Source organism: Lonchura striata, chromosome 4, assembly GCF_050655825.1.
Source record: "Lonchura striata isolate lonStrDom1 chromosome 4, ASM5065582v1, whole genome shotgun sequence".
NCBI classification, from domain to species: domain Eukaryota; kingdom Metazoa; phylum Chordata; class Aves; order Passeriformes; family Estrildidae; genus Lonchura; species Lonchura striata.
Window position 1 is genome coordinate 6,715,913 of NC_140706.1, and position 19,358 is coordinate 6,735,270.

At 35.5% G+C, this 19,358-nt stretch overlaps 1 protein-coding gene across 2 annotated transcripts; it reads right to left on the minus strand.

Annotated features, from left to right (window-relative positions):
* Nucleotides 1–1,851: 1,851 nt before the first annotated feature.
* Nucleotides 1,852–19,122, minus strand: RNF212 (ring finger protein 212). Of its 2 annotated transcripts, XM_085577530.1 has the most exons (12): nt 18,894–19,122; nt 17,294–17,355; nt 14,598–14,672; nt 11,842–11,898; nt 9,223–9,281; nt 7,795–7,853; nt 7,636–7,705; nt 6,785–6,830; nt 5,966–6,029; nt 4,313–4,385; nt 3,398–3,588; nt 1,852–2,151 (listed from the first exon to the last, which is right to left on the minus strand). In XM_085577530.1, the coding sequence occupies exons 1-12, from the start codon at nt 19,003–19,005 to the stop codon at nt 2,114–2,116; spliced, it is 906 nt and encodes a 301-aa protein (XP_085433656.1). In that variant the 5' UTR covers nt 19,006–19,122; the 3' UTR covers nt 1,852–2,113. The 2 variants fall into 2 exon arrangements, with proteins under 2 accessions (XP_085433656.1, XP_085433657.1); XM_085577531.1 differs by lacking the exon at nt 14,598–14,672 and having other exon boundaries at nt 18,894–19,112.
* Between the last annotated feature and the right edge of the window lie 236 nt (nt 19,123–19,358).

The window sequence follows — 19,358 nt, forward strand, 5'->3', positions numbered from 1 at the left end:
CATACTACATTTATTTTCTTTATTGATACGATGTTCCAAGTTTGCTTCTCAACCTACAGCTACAAAACTTAGTCTGCCTGTGTCCAGCTTTCATCACAGAAAAGGTAAGCTGATGATTACCTGAACCATGAAGATTGTTACTGAATTTGAGTGAAAACCACTGTGGTGAGCAGAAAACAGAAATCATTCTGTTCTCTGTGAACATTTATTCATATCTCTGAATGACACGGTGATTCTTTGCTACTGTGACTGTTGTAGATCTAGCAGGTATGACCCTCTCCTACATAAATTCTTTCAGACAGGGCCCATTTATATACACAAATTTTCAGCTTTATGAGGCTCAATTCTGCAACTGATGAGGGTTTGTGGAGTCAGATGAAGAGAAACAAAACCAATAAAAGCAAAGTATTCCACCTGACTGCAGAATGCAACTTCTAGCAAGTATAAAAGCTATAGTACAACTTCAGACTTGGATGACAACTCTGCAGTGTGATGAAACAGAGATTAGAGAGAATCCCTTCTTGGGATGCAAGCAAACAGAAAACCACTGGGGAACAAATAACATTGAAGCAGGCAATCATGTTTTACCAGCCTCGCTTTTCAAGCTATTGAAGCTCATCTGGAACTAAAGGAGAGTTGAATCCTTTTAGGAGTTTCACTACACACCTTTATTTGAACATGTCTGTGGCACTGAAAAATTAAATCTTTTGACTGGAAGTTTGCTTGGAAGGAAGTTGACTTTGAGATCCCAGCTAAACCCTGAAGTATAAGAATACTGAGGAGAAAATCTACCAACTTTCCCATAGAAAAAAAAAAAAAAAAAAAAAAAAAAAAAAAAAGTTAAAGCAGCTATACATTGAAATAAGGCAAATATGAAGTTGAAAATTCCCGTGCTGGAGCAGGGCAAGGACTCTTCTCCCTGAGCAGTGGAAGAAACTTGCAATGAACTAATTGATTGTAACTCCCTTTCTCTGACTCCATGCACTTCTCGGTGTGGAGGTAGACTTGGGAAGGAGGGAGGGGTGGGGGAAAATATTTTCTTAAGATTTATTTTACTTCTCATTATCCTGCTGTGATTTTATTAGTAATAAATTCAATTAATATCCTCAAGTTGAGTCTCATTTGCCCATGATGGTATTTGGTGAATGATCTCTTCCAGTTCTCATCTCAACTCCTGAACCTTTCATTAAGTTTTCTCTCTCCCATCCACTTGTGATATGAAAAGTAAAACATTTCAACTCAAAAGAAATTTATCATCTATTCAGGGAAATTTATCTCAAAAAAACACACCAGCTTTTAGTCTTATTATACTTAAAATAGTAAAGGTAGAGTCAAAACCAAACAAAGGCATTTGATGACTCAGTCATACCAAAATTTTGCCACATACACAGTGATGGAGGGCATATGAATTTCAGAGTTGTTCTCAGAAAAGAAAATTCTGGCACCCTTCATTCAGAGCCTCCAGTTGCTATTCCTGTGCAAAAGTAAAAGTATTCTTCACTGTGTTTTGTCTCTGAATTCCAGTTCCTCTATTTCATTCCATTTTGGGAAGAAATCGTTGCTACCTAAATCAAATGGTGAACTTTTACAAGCATGGAACAGATACTGTGTTCTGAGCTCAGCAGAGCCTGCTAGAATGTAATATCCCTCAAAATTTACCTCTTCTCAAGAGTGCAAACAAAAGGAGATGCATTGAGTAAGAACCAAATTTTGGAATTCTGTAATCAAAAATCCATAAAGAAATTTCTTTTCTTTAGCATTGAAGTCTATCTATAATACTGTACAGGAACCATTATTTATTATGGAGCAAAAAATGCTCATTCAACATATAATCATGTTTTGCCTTAAGACTTAGGTAATAAAGGACTTTTATTTATGCAATATATTGGAAGTCAGAATTTCAGAAAACAAGAAAATGTTGTACTCTCATTTAAAACTTCAGTAGATGTTAATCAGAAAAATCAGTGACATTTTAAATACAGTATTAATGCTGAACAATTTGCTGGTTTATGCCAATTTGACATATAATGGAAGTTACAAATATTTTGATATCCAGAGACTATGCAGTGCTTCTCCAGATGCTTCTTAACCAAAATAATTCACAGATGTTTGCTCATCTCTCTGCTGAACGTCCTCCTAAATTAGTTGATCCTAGAATAAAAATACAAGTACAAAGGAAAAAAATTAAAAAAAAAAAAAGCTTGGCAAAACTAAAGTAAAGCTGTATTCTTGTAAATTATTTGGGGAATTTATATAAGGAAAAGCAAAACTATGAAAAATTGAAAAAACAACCTACACAATTGATGAAAACTTTTCTATTGCCATTTTCATGAATATAAATGTGCTCCTCTGTATTTCCATAAAAGCATTTTTGCCATATTCCAATTGTAGCTACATAAGTGAATCTTCAAAGCATTATTCTGTATATGAACTGAAGTTAATGGCAATCATAAAGCCAAATGACATCTATTACTGAAGTTCAATACAGCTACTTTTTTTATAACATTAATTTCTCCTATATTATTTAGAGATCTTATCAGGTCCATGCATTATTTCACATACTGTATCACTCTCCAGAAATCTCATAATTAAAACAATTGTGATGTAAAATTTTACAAACTATAAGTCTTCATTTCTTAAAATATTTTTATTTTGGTTTCATGAACTCAAAACTACTTGGGATGTGCAGGAAGGTCACATTTATTAGTATGGACTGAAAGTGCTTTCGAGATGAATTATCTTTTATATAAGTTTAAAAAAAAAATCAATTATGATGCAAACTTGGAAATAAGGAGAATTAGGTTTGCAAGATGTGATTGGTCAGGGTGCTACAATATCTTATCTAGATTCTCTTTCCCAAAAAGGGCTAGACCATTCAAGGTGCCTTCTGACCAGGGCAGTTCTATGATTCTGTGACTCTGATTCTATTAATTAATCTGCCCCAGTGCAATTTCTACCCAAATCCACTCCCCCCACCAGACCCCCCCCCCACCTTGGGCTGATGTTTTTAGCTGCTTTTGCTAGTTTTATGTTGCACTTAACAAGTAACACACTGGACTAGCTCCCTTTTTATTGGGATCTGTGGACATCTACATGGATGTCTTGATAGGCAGATCTTTAAGATATGTGCAGCTGAGAAATAAAATTTGGACATTATCAGATTTAAATCTCTGTTAAAATCTAATTCTGGAGTGAAGCAAGAACATATTTTTACAGCAGATACTGTCCCACACATAAGACCAAGGCAAAATACAATCATAAACACTGTCATCTTTCATATTTTGCTGAAAGCCTACTTCCAATTCTGAAATATCCTTTTTATTCTGGTGAATTTATTAAGCTGCTATGCTGACATTTTTTCAGAAAGTGTTAAACGCTAGTTTATAAATATACTTGCCTTGCTGTCTTTGCAGAAGTCCAGAGATGGTGATTGGCTGCCTTGACAGAGGCAGCTGTGGGGAAGGTGATGCAAATGGGTACAGCTGAGGGGTTCTGAAATCAGCATTAGCCCATGATCCCCTTTGACTGCTTTGGGATCCAGATGATGATGGACAAGCACTATGTGGTAATCTCACCACAGGGGTGGATCTGTTAATGAAATTAATTAATGCATGTGATTTGAGACTACTTCTATAACAAAAGATTCCAAAATTACTTCAATTTGTTGTCTATGTATTTTTACTTACTGAATATTTTTTACATATTTCAAAAAGCAGACTGAGAAAACAATTATTGAATCAGAGCTGGAAAAAAATTACTCTGTTACACATATTTTAAATTTCTGCTAGGAAGATATACTTGGCTTAATGATTATAAACAATAAGAGTTTAATTTTTCTGGAACAATTTAAAGTTATTGATGTTAATAATTCTCACAGTTTAAGACATTTTCAATGTTTAAATTTAAAAAACAGAAACACCTGTTGCAGGCTGCATGAAAAGTTTGGGTTATTCAGAGAACAGCCCTTGTGCAGATATTGTACTTTCATCTGATTTTTGTAAGAATGATAGAGCAAAGACATTGTTGAACTTCCTCATTATAAAATTACTACCCCTTTCTATAGGAGTATCATGACTGCAGATGTCAACATCTACAGAAGCACACATTCTATCTGCACATTTTTGAAAAACATGATTTCAAAATAAAACTTTCCCCCCAAAACCAAACATTCATGTAGATGATAGGCAGGCTGCACAGTAACACTTCTTCAGATCTAGACTATAACCTTTGAACATACAGATTAATAAAGGCCGGAGGGAAAATTACAGTCTCTCATAGGAGATGGCAACCTCTTGAAAAAGTATTGAATTACCTTGTAGATCCTGCTCCAGTACACTGACTCGGTTTTATTAGAGCTATCTGAGAACTCCTGTAGGATACACTACCTGTTGGAATCAGATTTTTGAAAACAGGACCAATGTGCATTACCTGTTTTACTTAAGAGAAAACTTTGGAAACAAGATTAGTACCTTTTTTGCATGATTTGGGACAAACTCATTATTAACTCATTGAAGAACTAAAAATGGTGCACAATTACAGTAGTCAATGAGAGAGTTCAGCTGGCACAAAAACATCATATTGCACCATCCCTCAAATTGTGTTCCAGTTAAACACATGGTGTTTTCTTTCACCTTCTTTCATTTATTTGACTATTATTAGACTACCAACACAGCTGTGCTGAAGTGCTCCAGTTCTTCAACTGATCTTATTTTTTTTTCTGAGAGGGAAACTTTCCTTAGTGCACCATCAAATCATTGTTTTCACTTACCTTACTTTTGCACATAAACTTTGATTCCCTCAGCATTGCCCACTGCTAAACTTTATGTGAAGGTTCTGAAATCCACTGAACATGTAACTGTTCTACATAAAATTTTACTGTCTAATAAATATCTATTTATATTTAGATACAATAAAAAAACTGGTTAACCTCAGCTCTCTTTATCTTGTTAAGCTTAAATTTATAGGCAACCATGTGTTTAGGAAGGATCTGAGCATATAAATCAGACATAACATAGACAAAGCAGTTTTTTCTCCTCCACTGAAATTGCATTGCAATTGCATTTGTTTCAGGACACTTACACCATATAAAAAGACAAGAACACTAAAAGTTCTTTATGTGCCTGCAGATGGATTCTCTGAACTGCTGAAGCCAGGTGAAAGCCTGCCTGAGCACAGACTGCTGCAGAAACATGCTGAATGTAAAACCAAGAATGGGAGAGACACATAGATAGCAGGCCTGCAAAGCATTAGGAATTCTGGGGAAGTCCTCACAAATAAACAGTTCTCAAGAGACTGCACCAATTCCAGTAGGCTCTTACTCATGTCTTATTTACATCTGAGTGTTACCCAAGTTCAGGGTAAGAAGGAATGAAAGAAAGTAATGGCAGGTAAAATGTCTTATACCCTATTACAGTGATAAGGTGAAAAAAAAATCACCTTTTTGACAAAATTCTTGATCTCAACTACCTCACTCTTGTTATTAAATATTTTTTTAACTTCCATTCAGTTTCCCCCCTTTCCTTCATGTGATATTCAATATGACATCGTGGACAATGTTACTCTCTGTTAACCACACATAAATAAAATTATGAAGCTTAACAGAGGGTCAACAATGTATATATAAGAGGGTCAATAATGTATATATAATGTATATATATTGCAAGTATTCCTGTTCTGTTCAATCACACATATAATTACAGTATTTTCTTTGCAACTGTTTGATTCAGAAAAGATTGGTTTGGTTACAAGTAATCATTTACTGACAGAAGAGGTAAGTACTAGGAAAACATTTCATACTTCCTTTTAACCATTTCCCAGCTGATGGATTGAAGTCCATGTGGTAAATTCCTCACACCTCAACACAATTCAAATTTTTTTAGTAAATTGCTAATGTATGGATTTTAATTTATTCATCCTTCTAATATAACAGAAATATTATTCAGTTACAAAGTTTACTTTTACTCACCCATACGTCCATCCTGTGGTGGAGTTATTACTGATAATCTTGTTGGACCAGTTGGTGTCTCCAGCTAAATGAACAGCAAGTCATTAACCACAGTGTAATAAGCATATGGTTATTAAGACATTTTAAGCAATAATGTTATATTTTTGAGGTCTACAGAGTCTGCAGATTTCCAGAACTCTCTGCTGTCAGTTTTGGTCATAGCACTAAACTGCAAAACCTAGGAATGAAGTAATTTTTAAAGATCTATGGGCAGGTGGGAAATACATGTATTTTAGCTTTATTATATAACCTATCACATTCAGATAAGAAGTGTTATCAGACACTCTCACTGTTTTCTGCGCTGACATTCCATTGCAAGCCAACAGCTGCTCCTGGATGTTACCTCTCCTAACCAGGATACCAACAGCATGAAAAGCTCCTGCCTTCATTCTCATGCCAGCAATATCACTCAAAACCTGCAATTCCCTACTCAGGTATCAGAGTCTAAATGGTGCTTTCAGACCACTAACATTTTTGTAATATTGGGATTTTAAGAATTTGCTATTTACATTGGTATCATGAGTTTAAAAGCCTGTATATGGCATGTGGAGAATATAATTCCAGAAATTAATGTTGTGATTTATTTGCTTTTGGTTTCTTTTGGGGAGTATATGACTTCTATCCTGCATCAAGCATATCTGAAAGTATCATGCATGTCAGAATGGCTTTGAATGGGATGGGGAGAGAATCTTATTTTTTGCAACATTAACAGAGTAAGAGAAATCAAAAGGATATATGTGTGTAACTATACATATACAAGCATTAAAAAACCCCACTTACTCTCCTCATTGGTGAAGGTACAGGATCAATCTCCATTGCCTCCACCCTTGCAAGAAAGGTCAAAATATAACATTGTAATAAAAATAACATTTTCATTATAAAGACTAAAATTATGTTAGAGTCTAATGTTAATTTTGACTAATAATGGAAGAGCATAATACATAATGCATAAGGCACGTAAGTATTTAGGACTTATTCCAAAACTCACTAGCAGTAAGAAAAATCTATTCAGTGATTCTGAGCTTTGGTTAAGACATTTACAGAGTAAGTTATTTTATGATTAGGATTGTTATTCTTCTATTTGTCTGAATAAATATGCATGTTTATGTATTTTTCATTTGTAACCAAAACAAGGGCACTCAGAATCTCTAGGTTTTTCATAGAAAAGAAAGTCACAGTCAAAGGTATAGAAATATTTTAGCTTGAGCAAGTTGTATATTCATTTTACCTAAAATTAAATTAGCCTTATTGGAGTGGCTCATCCCATGTATCCTGAGACAACTAGAGTGTACATATAGGTGTCTATACAATAAATTTAGTTTTTCTCTATGGTAAATGGAGAGTGTCTCACTAATCTATCTAGCTATCCATTCATCTATCTAGCTATTCATCCAGAAGTTCTTTGGAATAAGGTGCATCATGTGTTAGGTTTCTTTCCAGTAACCACCATCCATAGAACTGTAATGTACACTTGGATAAATAAGACTTTCCTCAGTTCTTTCATATTTGAACAATTTGCAAAAACAAAACAAAAAAAATCAAAAAATATTTTAAACTCACTACAAAAAGGCTACTTTCTGTATAAAATATTAGTTAAGATTTTCATTGAAAATTAACAAATTTGTACCCACGTTTCAGAAGTGGAAGGACGACTTGAATGAAGAGAAAATGAAGAATAAACATTCTGCTTGCTTGAAGGAACTGAAGTCATTAAGAAATTTAATATTAGAACACAGCTATATCCAGTGATAGGTATTCCATAGTTAATATTTTAAACAAACACTTCTTACTGGATATACTTCTGCTCATACTGGAAAATGGTGGTGTTTTTTCAGGAGGTTTCATACTACTAAAGGGGAAAGAAGAAACAATAGCTATAAATTGAAAGCTGGTTTGATTAGATAACATGCCTAACTGGTCAATAAAGCATAAAATCAAAGCATTTATCCATCAGTAGCAGGTTTTAACATGACACATTTGCCATGAAGCAAAGTAAGAATTTATTTGGTAAAGCTATGAACTTGCTTTTTACATCATAATATTTGCAGTACTCATTATACACCCAACAATATCAAATTTAACACCACATTATAGGAAAGTACGTTAGAGAACAGCAAATGTTAAAATACAATTATTAAATATAGCTAAGCACAAAATTAATTTCATTTCACAAAATTTTACATTTACCAAACTTTAAGAAATCTAGTTATCAAATGAAATGTTGGCATTTTTATGCTATTCAACATTAACTTTGCAAAACTGGTATCTTTGACAAGAATCATAAATAGGAGGAATATGTTTACTAGGCAAGCAAGAAGAGGCCCTAGGACACTTCTCTCCAGGTAGAACTCAGAAAAAAAAATCTAAAATTCAGTAAGAACTCTGTAGTTGATATAACCAAGATGCTATTTATTTGAGAAGCAGACAAGAAAATGGAGGCATAAAATGAGTAAAAGTATATAAAGTGCCATAATCTACCACATACAGAGTTTCCTTTATACTGGCTTTTTCTTTCTGTTACATTACATCAAGCAGTCTGAGAGAGCAAAATACAGTATTATGTGCAAAATGAAACACAGAACAGGAATAAAGACCAATTAAAGATCAAATCTGTACAATTAAAATGCTGATTTCATGAACTGGCTTATTAAGGAGATTTAAATAACAGTTTCAGCTCTCTTTTGGAAGTCAGATGAAAAGATGAAGGTGTACCAGTCATTGAGCAGAGGGACAAAGATGAATGACCTCTTGGCTACACTTTCAAACATATGAAAAAAGAGACTAATTCAAGATGAGACAAGAATTTAATTTTTACTAGAAATAGAAACGAGAACCATGCTACAAAATTCTGGTAACTTTTTAAAGGGGGTAAGATACCAGAAAAGGCATCATAGTATTTTCCAGGCTGATGCTATGAAGTCCATTGCAAAATACATAAACATGGTTATGTAACTGCAAATAAAAAAAAATAATACTGAGTATCTATGTGATAGACTTTATTAAAAATTCATTTTTACAGTTAACTAAAAATATTAAAATAAAAGGATTTCTTTCTGACAGGACTGATTATTGTGAATAAAATGGATCTGATGTCAGAAATTTCTATACATTTATTTCTGTAGAAACACATGAGGAAGGCAAACAAATTTTTATTCTTTTATCAATTAAAACTTACTGTTGTCTGATTACATTTACTTTTACTGCATTAAACCTCTTACCATTGTAGCTGTTGAATTTGTTGTGTTACTTTCTTGAGAGACTCTTCCAGCTTTGCTATCTGTGAGATAATCATAGATTTAAATAAAGTCTATTTGTGTGATATACAGCTTCATTTTCATCCAGCTAGTATTCTAAAGTGTTGAAAGGCTGCTTTCTATTGGTTTTAATCTTAAGACATCATTGCAATTCCAGATTTATTGGAGCTGTTATGGCTGTGTAATGGACCCATTAAACAGTCAGTCTGGAAGAGATATGCTTCTTTTTGGCAGTTAAGGACTTAGTTTGATTACCTTTTCTTAAGTATGCTGGTAATACTGGATAAATGAATACTAGGAAAAGTGCTGAAAAATAGTTTTCTTTTATTTTCCTTCCTATTTTTAATATCTGATATAAAAGCTTTGTTATGATTAATATAGTTATCTGGAAAAGCTACCAATAAATGTACAAAATACATTGTTCTCATATTTCTCATTTCAGATTCAAAATGTATTCAGCTCACTTCAGTATCTATTTGTAGTAAGCCTAAGTGAAAAGTTTTTTTCTACTCTGTTAAGAGACACAACCAGAAATATCTCCATTAAAAATGTTAAGAGCTGGCAAAAGTGAAGAATATAAAGGCCACAAACACTAGGTCAGATCCCTAGTATGTGTATTTTTTACAGTCTTTCATTATGTGAACATATACTATATTTTATGTAGGATACAAAAATTCACTCAATAGCCTCAATACTGCACCTATGTTTTATATTTAATTTCCATTATGTAACCTTAATCCTTCACACTGTTAATAGTTTGATTTGAAGGCAAATTATTAATTTGCTTGTTAACTTTTCATGCTTCTAAAAATATTATTTGAGTCCTTTAATAAAATTACCTGATTTATAAAATCATAATGTTTTGGGAGATACTATGCTCTTTTTGCAGATGCAAAACTCTGCAAAACAGATTAAAGAAAAAATGTAATTTATGTAAGATGTGGTTTTTGGTATTCTGGTTTTTTCTACCTAATAATAGGTTTGATTAAGAAAGGAACCAGTCAGGAAGAATGTACCTTACCCTGTCACTCTCAAGGACTGGGTAATTTTTAGTCCAAAGTACCTTAAAAAAGATGAGTAACTATTTGGTTTTCAGTATTTTGGGATCCTAGCATAACAGGACATCTAGACCTGCCAGGGACATGGACAGGAAGTGGCCACCATCACCTGCACCCTAATACCTGCACAACTCACAGAAACAGCACGAAAGCAGTCTCATGAAGACCATGAGACCTTGTGGGCTGACAGTGACAAGGATGACAAACTAGAAATAAGGACTGGGACCTGAAACCAGACAGCCAAGCATGAGAAACTGGAATGGTGTTTAATACAACCAGCCTCTCCTGTTCCTGATCCAGTGCAAGCAGTTTTAACATACTAACAATATACAGAATGGGCAAAACAACAACAAATCCACCCAAAACTGTGCCATTGAAACAGCAACCAACTACATTTTCAGCTGTTTTGGTATTGTCACCTGGACACCCTCCTTAGGTCAAGCACCATCCCTGAATACTTCACAAACACTGCTGAGTGAATGTCTCGACAGTAAACAACTTTAAAAAATTACCATTACAAAGTATCAAAACTCTCTATTTTTTTGGAAGTAAATATCTATTTATGCTGAATTCTATTAAGATATTTGTTTTTTTCTGTCTACAGGTTTCAGTTTTACCATCTGGTACAATAGATTAGAAGTGGGATGAAATCAGGATTCCTCCCGGGTCTGGCTTTGAAAACAGAAGGACAGGACCCTAAAAAACTTACATACAACACAATACACTATTAGTAATCCCAAAATGCATTCATGGAGAAGGAAGAATGGGCCACAGAGCACCTAATTTTCCAAGCTTTCTATCCATGACAATCATACCAGAAATTCCTCCTACACATGAAATGGCCAGCTGGGCAGCTACATGAGCTTTTTCTCTGTCATTTCATACACCAATGTATGAACACCCACTCATGGCTCAAGTCACCAATACTGCCAAGTAGCTTAAAGCAACATCCCAAGTCCTTAGAAATCAAAGAAACATCCAGCAATTTAATCAAATATTTAGAAGAAGCTGAAAAATGAAAAAGAATCTACCTTCCAACATACAAATGAAGAAGCACTGTCACAAATGCAGTACCTGCTCACCACAGAATTAATTCTGTCCTTCACACTGAGCTATCCCAAATTCAGGGCACTAGCCCTTAGTCTTGCTCCTCATTGCTCAAGTTTCTAATTTATTTTGTCAGCCCTAGTCTTCTTTTCCTCTGGGCTTATCTTCTAGCATGCCTCTCTCCCCACCTCTTCCACTTTTCCCTCCATACAATGAAATAATTTCTTCCCTCCCTGTTCTTAGATTCTCTATTTAATCCTAACCACCTCACAATTAGAATATTTTATTATAAACAGTAACCAGAATTAATAGAGTCCTCACAGACTTTAAACAATTAAAAATTGGTATTTATAATGACAGTAATAAGTCAATCCTGATTAATTATTCTAAGTATTCCCAAGAAGATTAATACAGTTTCTAAAAATAAAGTAACAAGGCAAACATAAACAAAAACCTAGAAAATCACAATTACAGTTACCTTTTGTTTGTGGTATTTTAACAAACGCTTACGAAATTTTTCTTGAAATTCTGAAACCTGAAAATAAATAGAGTTATATCAAACTTCACATAATTAGATTTATGCAAAGAAGTGATGGAAAAGAACTACTTCACAGTATGCAAAGTTTTCTGTCTTTTATAGGCAGTTAACATATCTCTTTAACATCCTCTTAAAAAAAATCCCAAACTAATCTAAGTTATTATCACTGATAGACAAAGCCTTATAAAGTTAATTTAATCCAATATGTCCTACAGTAGAGCTGGTAGACTTACTTCACTAAGGTTATATTTTAACACTATGTTCAATAAAAAGGTAAAGACATTAGAAAGCCATCTTAGCTGCAGTGTTTCTTATTCATCAATGCTAAGCAAACACATAAAATTAATGGCAACATAAAAAGTAATCTGTCTTACTGGCAATTATAATATACCTTGTAAAAATACCCTGTTAATTAAAAAATAATTGTTAGACACACTGTCTGGTGATGTGTAAGCACTTTTTGTGTCCAAATGAGGATCATAAACCATGACAAGTTAAAAGTAAAAATGACAAGGTAGGCAAGACAAGAGCTTGAGGAACAAATCACCATAGGTAGTAACTTCTAATAAATTTTTTTTCTCACATGTTAGAAAACTGCTAGAAAATCTGTAGGAATTGAGAAGACCAAGAAGAAACACTCTGAGAATATAAGCCCATAGAGGAGTAATAAATGGTTATTCTATTCTTTGTGGAAGAACCTGGGAGGTTCTCACTGATTACTCATCAAAGGATCAGGTGTGTCTTTGGAAGAACTGATGGAAGAAATATCCACTTAGAAAGTGATGGCTCTGAGATGTCTCCACTCACTCAGAAATGATTTCTTGGGTCTAGGAGAAACCCGAATTTGTCAGTTTCAGTCAAAAAGTAAATCAGATCTTACCAGTGGTTTAAAATGGAATAGGGGAGACATCATCATTCCCATTTAAAAAAATGCATGTTCCTATATCCCAACTCCACTTAACATCTGAGAGAGGACAGAGTAGGTCTGAATACAGTTCAGATTACTCAAAGGTATGCAAGAACTTCAGTAAAAGAATGACCACACAGAATGTGAATCTTCATGGCTGAGAAATAGACAGTTGAAGAAGGGATGCACCTAAAACTAATGAGATGCAGACTAAAACTAATGATTAGCACAGACACAGTGCATGAGAATGGATACTTCTTCTACCAGAATCAAATTCAAGAGTAAGAAATGAAACTAACAGGTTAAAACCTGAAAAATTATATAATCATCATGCAGTGAACAAACTGTGAACCTCCCTTCCACAATATGCAACAAATGCTAAAATTCAGGAAACAACCTGACAATTATGTGGGGAAAAATATCCACCAAAGCTTCTCAATGCAGACCATTCAAACTTTGAGAAATCCCTGTGCTTTGAGTTGCTGAAAGCTGGGAGGCTCCTCTGAAGATGTATCACTGCATCCAGCTCTGCTCTCATGCTTTCCTAAGCACCCACCAAAGTGATAAGATATTAGATTAGATAAGAGATTAGCTAAATTGCTCTTACATCTTTTGATGCCAGGACAAGTTCTGAATATACTTCAATGCCTTCACTACACTTCAATATGTTCCCAACAGTTATTTCACACTACAGGAAACCCACCTCAGCCTTGAGAGATTGAGCCCCCTTTTTTCCTGACTTTGGCACACTATGGAAGCTTGTATTCCCATGTGACTGGAGGTGTGCAGGTTCCCTGCTTTTGTTCAGTTTAAAGTAACTGCTGATCCTGCTGTTAAAAAGTGGGTATGGAAGGACAGAGGAAGGGTTCATGTCTACCTTGCGTCCCTTCTGCATCTGACTCCCGAAAGGGGCCAAGCTCAGCTTTGGAAAAGTCTGTGAAGCCTGGGCAGAGCAAATGTGCATCCATGACCATTGCTGGAGAAAACAGGTGATATTCCCTTGGTTATTGTTCTGCTGGATCAGGAAGCTCACCCAAAGGTCAGCAAGTCCCAGCCCAAGGAGATGAGAACAGCCAACAAGGCTGCAGCTGGGCCCAGGGACAATGGTTGTCCCTGGAGTGGTTGAAACTGCTGCTGAAATGCCCAGAAAGAGGGAAAAGGACACAAAGTCCCAAAGCCAAGCCAAAGAGATGCACAAAATGAGGAGGAAAAGGGAGTTTGCATGCACTCATTTAACCCAGACAGCTACTGAAGGTCTTGACTGGAAACTAAGCCTGATGAAAGGAATCGTATCTGGAATTCACAGAAAGCAGGAGGAAAATGACCTTGGAATAATTTACTGCATCTATCCTGAAAAAAAAAAGAGGTGTGTTTTGACAAAAAAAAGAAAAAAAAAAAAAAAATAGAAGAGGGAGAGAGCACTGTCAGCTCAGGACTGTATCCAGCTCACTGTGTAACTTTTTATAGCTATAATTAAGGCACACTATCTGGGCACATTTAAGCTTCTGGAAGATCAAATTTTTCACTGCATGGCATTGAAAGTGATTTTACACCATTAAAATAACCAGACTAGTGGTCCTTAGAGAGAGTTTGAAAACATAAGCAGTGACCATAATGAATAATTTATGTCTCCTTAAGAACTCAGAAACTGTGGAATTAAGGAAATAAAGGTGGTAATGGACATACATTCATTTTCAAGCATTCACTCATACACTTTTCCAATTCACATAAAAATCAGGAGGAGTTGCTGATTATTTCATAGAGTAAAAAAGTTTTAAGGTAGATTCACCTGTGATAGTTCTTTTGAATATTTCTTGCTTAACATATCTATTGGCATGAACAGTGATTGAATATCAGGACTTGTCTATGAAGAAATGAAAATATACCAAGGTTAGCATTTTTATTAGCAAGTCATATTAAATAAAGTATTTTGTAAAGTATTTCTTAAATTGACTGATGAATATAAATTTTAAAAATTTGATAGATTAGAGAAGGATAATGCAGAAATTGAAAATAAACCTAGTTTTCTTTAATGGCCTTATCAACCATCTGGAAAGCACTGGGATTTTTCTTAAATATATTACCCACATATATACTTATTGTGTTTAAGATAGTACCAGTGTCCAGAGGACATTCAAGGAGGGTGCTGTGGTCCCTGGAAGAGGCACTGCATTCACACCAAAAGCCAAGTTTCTAGCAGCTGCTTTCCAGGCTTTATGGTTCCCACCATTCCCAGCTACATGGGATGCATCCTACAATCAGTTTTGTTTGTAAGTCCTTTTTAGAATAGTTCCAATGCTGACTGGGATCCCTTTGTCTCTCCCTGCTCATCAGGCAGCAGAATATTATCCTAGAAAGAGCCCTAAAGTAGTTGTTGAATTTTTAAAATATTTAATGACTTGTATCATTTAATCAGAGCTGTGCATGCTTTAGGAAAACTGCTTTTCCTTGCTTTCCCCAGCTACTAATTTTTACAGAACTCACAGAAGGTAATTAATTGGATTTGAGACTCCCTTTGCAATTTTGAATTTGGTTAATACCAGCCAAAGAGTCAAAAATTTCCAGCTGACAGATGGAGAAATGCAGACAGCCAGCACAGGTAACCTACCTATGGTATTTTAGTAAAGAAAATAAAAACAAGACAATAACATTCAGTGTTGAAAACTTAAGATATTAATAAAAAATATATTCATCTTCTTTAAATGAAATGCATCCATAGGAACCAAGCTCTTGCAATCTACTTAGGGTTCTATCAAAGCAATGATCTTGGCTTAAGTACCTATCAGATTTGAAAAAAATAAAACCCAACCAGCTTCATGCTGATATAAAAAGTCTTTCAAATAAAGATTTGTGTAACACTGTTTATATCTTGTCTGCTGCATGGAGGAGTAGCAGATGCTGCTATGATATTCTGAAATACTGAACAGCCAGATTCTGATTTATCATAACACTTAACCATCCTCTGGAGAAAAGCAAGTGGGGATCATGAGACACAGAAGGAAGACATAAAGGTGACAAGAATGCATTACTGTAAAGATGAGAATATTTAATGTGCACATGTTGATTACCCCAACATGCAATTTAATTAGGAGTTCTAACACATTTAAAGGACCTCCTCTCATTGGGAATTCCTCCATAGCATCAAGCTCATAAAGCTTATCAGGTACATTTCCACTCAGGTTCCTGAATTACAGAGCCATGACTTTTTTTATATGCATCTTTAATTATCATTCCAATCATTTTACCTGTTCTTAATCAAGGATAAGCAATCATCATTAATGTCTTTTTAAAAGAATATGGTAATTTGCTTCCTTCCAGCCCTCCAGAGCAGTGGCAGTTCTAATTAAACATCTAATATTTTTGTTAGTATCCCAATCATTGCATTTGTAAATTCCTTCTGTGCTTTTGAAGTAAATTACCAAGTTCTGCTGAAATGGTGCAATTTAAGACTGATATAACTTAAAAATTAACATTGTTTTGAGTAAGGTGTTGAACAAGATGACCTCCAGAGGGCCTCAACAACTTAAATTATTCTTTGACTGAAATTAATAACAACATTTGCAGCAACAATACATTGATCTTCAAAGCATATTAAAATATGCCCTTTAGAATTTTTATGAAGGGTTTTTTAATTTTTTTCATATTTGATTACTGTGTGCATTCTTCCTTTGTATTATAATTGCATTTTGTTGTTTTGTTGCAATTTTTTAAGTGACATTGTCTTCTTCAACGTGCAAGATTCCTAGGAGGCCTTCATGTTTAGCTGTATTGAGTTTTACAAAATGTTTTTAGTGTTTTTCTTTTATCCTTACAAAGCATTGTCTTTTAGGTAGGCATCAGTTTATACAAAAATATTAATGTTTTCACAACCTATTTATGGAATCAGCTAAAGAGAAGATTGCTCCTGGGAGAAATGCAGAATTAAAGATTCCTAATGATTAATCTAGAAAGGGAATTAAAAGCTCTTAATTCTCCAGTGAATAACAAAAATTCCCAACAATATTTCAAACCCTTTCTTAATCACACAGCCACAAGGAAAATAGTTAAGCTTAAGAGAAACCAGGAAAAAAAAATAATCCACTTGAAAACACCGCTGAGCTATCATGCAGGTTTTCAATTCAGTCCATTACATGAAATAATTCATTACAGTTCATTTTCGGTGATGTACAAATGCCAAAATCAATAAACATTTTTCCCCATTTTGAAAGTAGCCACTGATGTTATGCAGTAACCAGCCATCTTTCTTGAAAAGTTTAGAATGATTTACAGTCCAGCAGTACCTCAAAACCTATAATTTAAAGGAATATTTACAACAAAAAGCAGACGTGTCTAGTGCCTAAGTATCTTAGTTTAGCAACCTAGTATCAGTAAGTATTCATGCACAGTTGGCAAAAACAAAAAAGGAAACATTTTTTAATTCAAATAGTTTAGCTGTTAGGCAAACCACAGATTAATGTAATGCCACAAAACTAAAGCTTGATTTACCTCTTTGGAAAGGACTAAGGTACGACAAGCCTTCCTACAGATCAAACATTCATCTTTTTTGCCTGTAAGGTAATGACACATTTAAAATATAGATCAAACTGAATATATATTGAATACATTGTAAATGGAATGTGATGCCTAAACATCTGGAGCTTGTGGAAGAAATCTGCAGGTTACACAAGAAATATGAATAAACATGAATAAAGAATTTGATTATATAACCATTACACAGAGTTGTGCAGGAAAAATGTGTGTGAATGTCATCAGGTCTTACTCCTGTTAATAAGCATTCATGTAAATTATTTTATGAATATCATTAGTGTCACAGAATGCAGGTGACTTTTAGTTCCCTTGATTTAAATAGGACTACTCGCCTGGTTTAATTAAATGTATGCTTAAGTGCACTAATGACTTACAGTCAATCTGATATGTGGCTTTTTAGACTGGGGCAGAGTTGGGTTTTCCCAACAAAATATATGAAACCCAAGTGTCAAGAAATTAGTAATTTTGCTTTGTGAATTCCTCCAGTGAAAAAACAGTAAAATCACTTTTAAAACATTATGACTTTTAAACTCTTTATCTGCAAACATATTAGAAAATATCTGTAGCAAATGCACATTATTTCAATATTTAGAATTGATAATTGTACTAGCTACTGCCTTTTTGAAGATTCTATAAACGTCTTTAAATACATTTTAAACCTTGGATTGCCATTAGTCCTGAATTCGCAGCAGAAAGATACACAATCTCTCACATATTTTTCTGCCAAACAATATTAAGAGCAGAGAGGAGAGATGTTGTTAATGTTCTAAGAGCCTGCAAGCTGCAGAGTCTGCATTTTATGATCCTCTACCCTCAACAGCAACCCTGTGAAAACATCTAGTCAAAAGTTTTAAGTACTAAAATACAGATTGATCATTACTTTTGTGTGCCCTTACAAAAACCAGGGCATGTAGCATGATGTGAAAAAGGAAAACCTTTATATTTGTCTGCTGCATTTTTTTTTTCTTTTTAAAAGCAACTTCATTATTCCTCTGTCTTTCCCACATATCTTTGTCCAAGAACACCACTGGAGTCCCAGAATACGACTCTGGAGTTCTACATAACACAAGAGCTTCAAAACATCACCTCTAATCTTCCCTCATGCTGCGGAAAGTCTTCAGGAACAACACTGGGCCCAAAACTGACAAAAACTACTTCCAAAACCTATCCTAAACAAATTGTACGTTCAATTGCTCTTTCACTAAAGAAGAACCATTATTTTTCCCAAATTTGCCAGAACAGAAGGGCATCTATTTGTGGATTTTTTCGGATTTTTTTTTTTTTAATAAAATTATGGCTCATAAGCATCCAGAGTGTGGTTTTATTAAAGCTCCATTGCGTTTGCTCTCAAAGCCACATCCACCTGGAGGTGGGCACAGGCGAGTTATACTGTTCAAAGCGAATTAACAGCAAGGACTGGAAAGGCTTATCAGTAACATTCGAAGAAGTGCTCAGGGCTTTACTTTTTTTCCACAGCGGGTGAGAAAAACCAATGTTTGATGTGGATGCGCGCCCGCCTGCACAGCGGCCCCGCCGGGCGCGCCCCAGCAGCCATTACCTTTCTGCAGGCAAACCTCACAGAAAACGTGGCCGCAGCTGGTGAGGCAGAACCGCGGCGCGGTGCTGCGGGGCTCGCACAGGCAGGAGTTGCAGAACACGGACACGGCCATGGGGCAGCGGGGCAGGCCGGCTCCGCGGCGGCCGGGGCCGGGGCAGAGCCGCTCGCCCTCAGGCCGAGCCCCGCGGCCGCGCCGCCGCCATGTCCCGCCCGCTGAGGCGGCCTGAGGGCAGCGCGGCCCGCGCCCCTCCCGCCGCGGCGCCCCTCACACGCGCCCAGATAAAATTTGGTTTTCCTGGCTTCTCGCTACCAAAGTGGAGCGGTGCCGACGCAGACGGCGCTGTCAGAGATTTCCCCTCCCGTCCCCAAACGTGGGAAGTAGAACTTCACCCACAGGGCTCCGGGCAGGGGCTTCAGCAGGAGCCCCGCCCTGCTCACTCCTCCCGGTCAGCGTTTGGGGATGTT

Excerpts from the sequence above, each read along its gene's own strand:
- RNF212 (XM_085577530.1), bottom strand. The coding sequence starts at position 19,005 with ATGGCCGTGTCCGTGTTCTGCAACTCCTGCCTGTGCGAGCCCCGCAGC. Across the intron at positions 7,706-7,794 it reads TATGAGCAGAAGTATATCCA|TTCCTTCAAGCAAGCAGAAT; the intron begins GTAAGAAGTGTT and ends TAATGACTTCAG. Across the intron at positions 3,589-4,312 it reads ACTGGAGCAGGATCTACAAG|ATCCACCCCTGTGGTGAGAT; the intron begins GTAATTCAATAC and ends TTTCATTAACAG.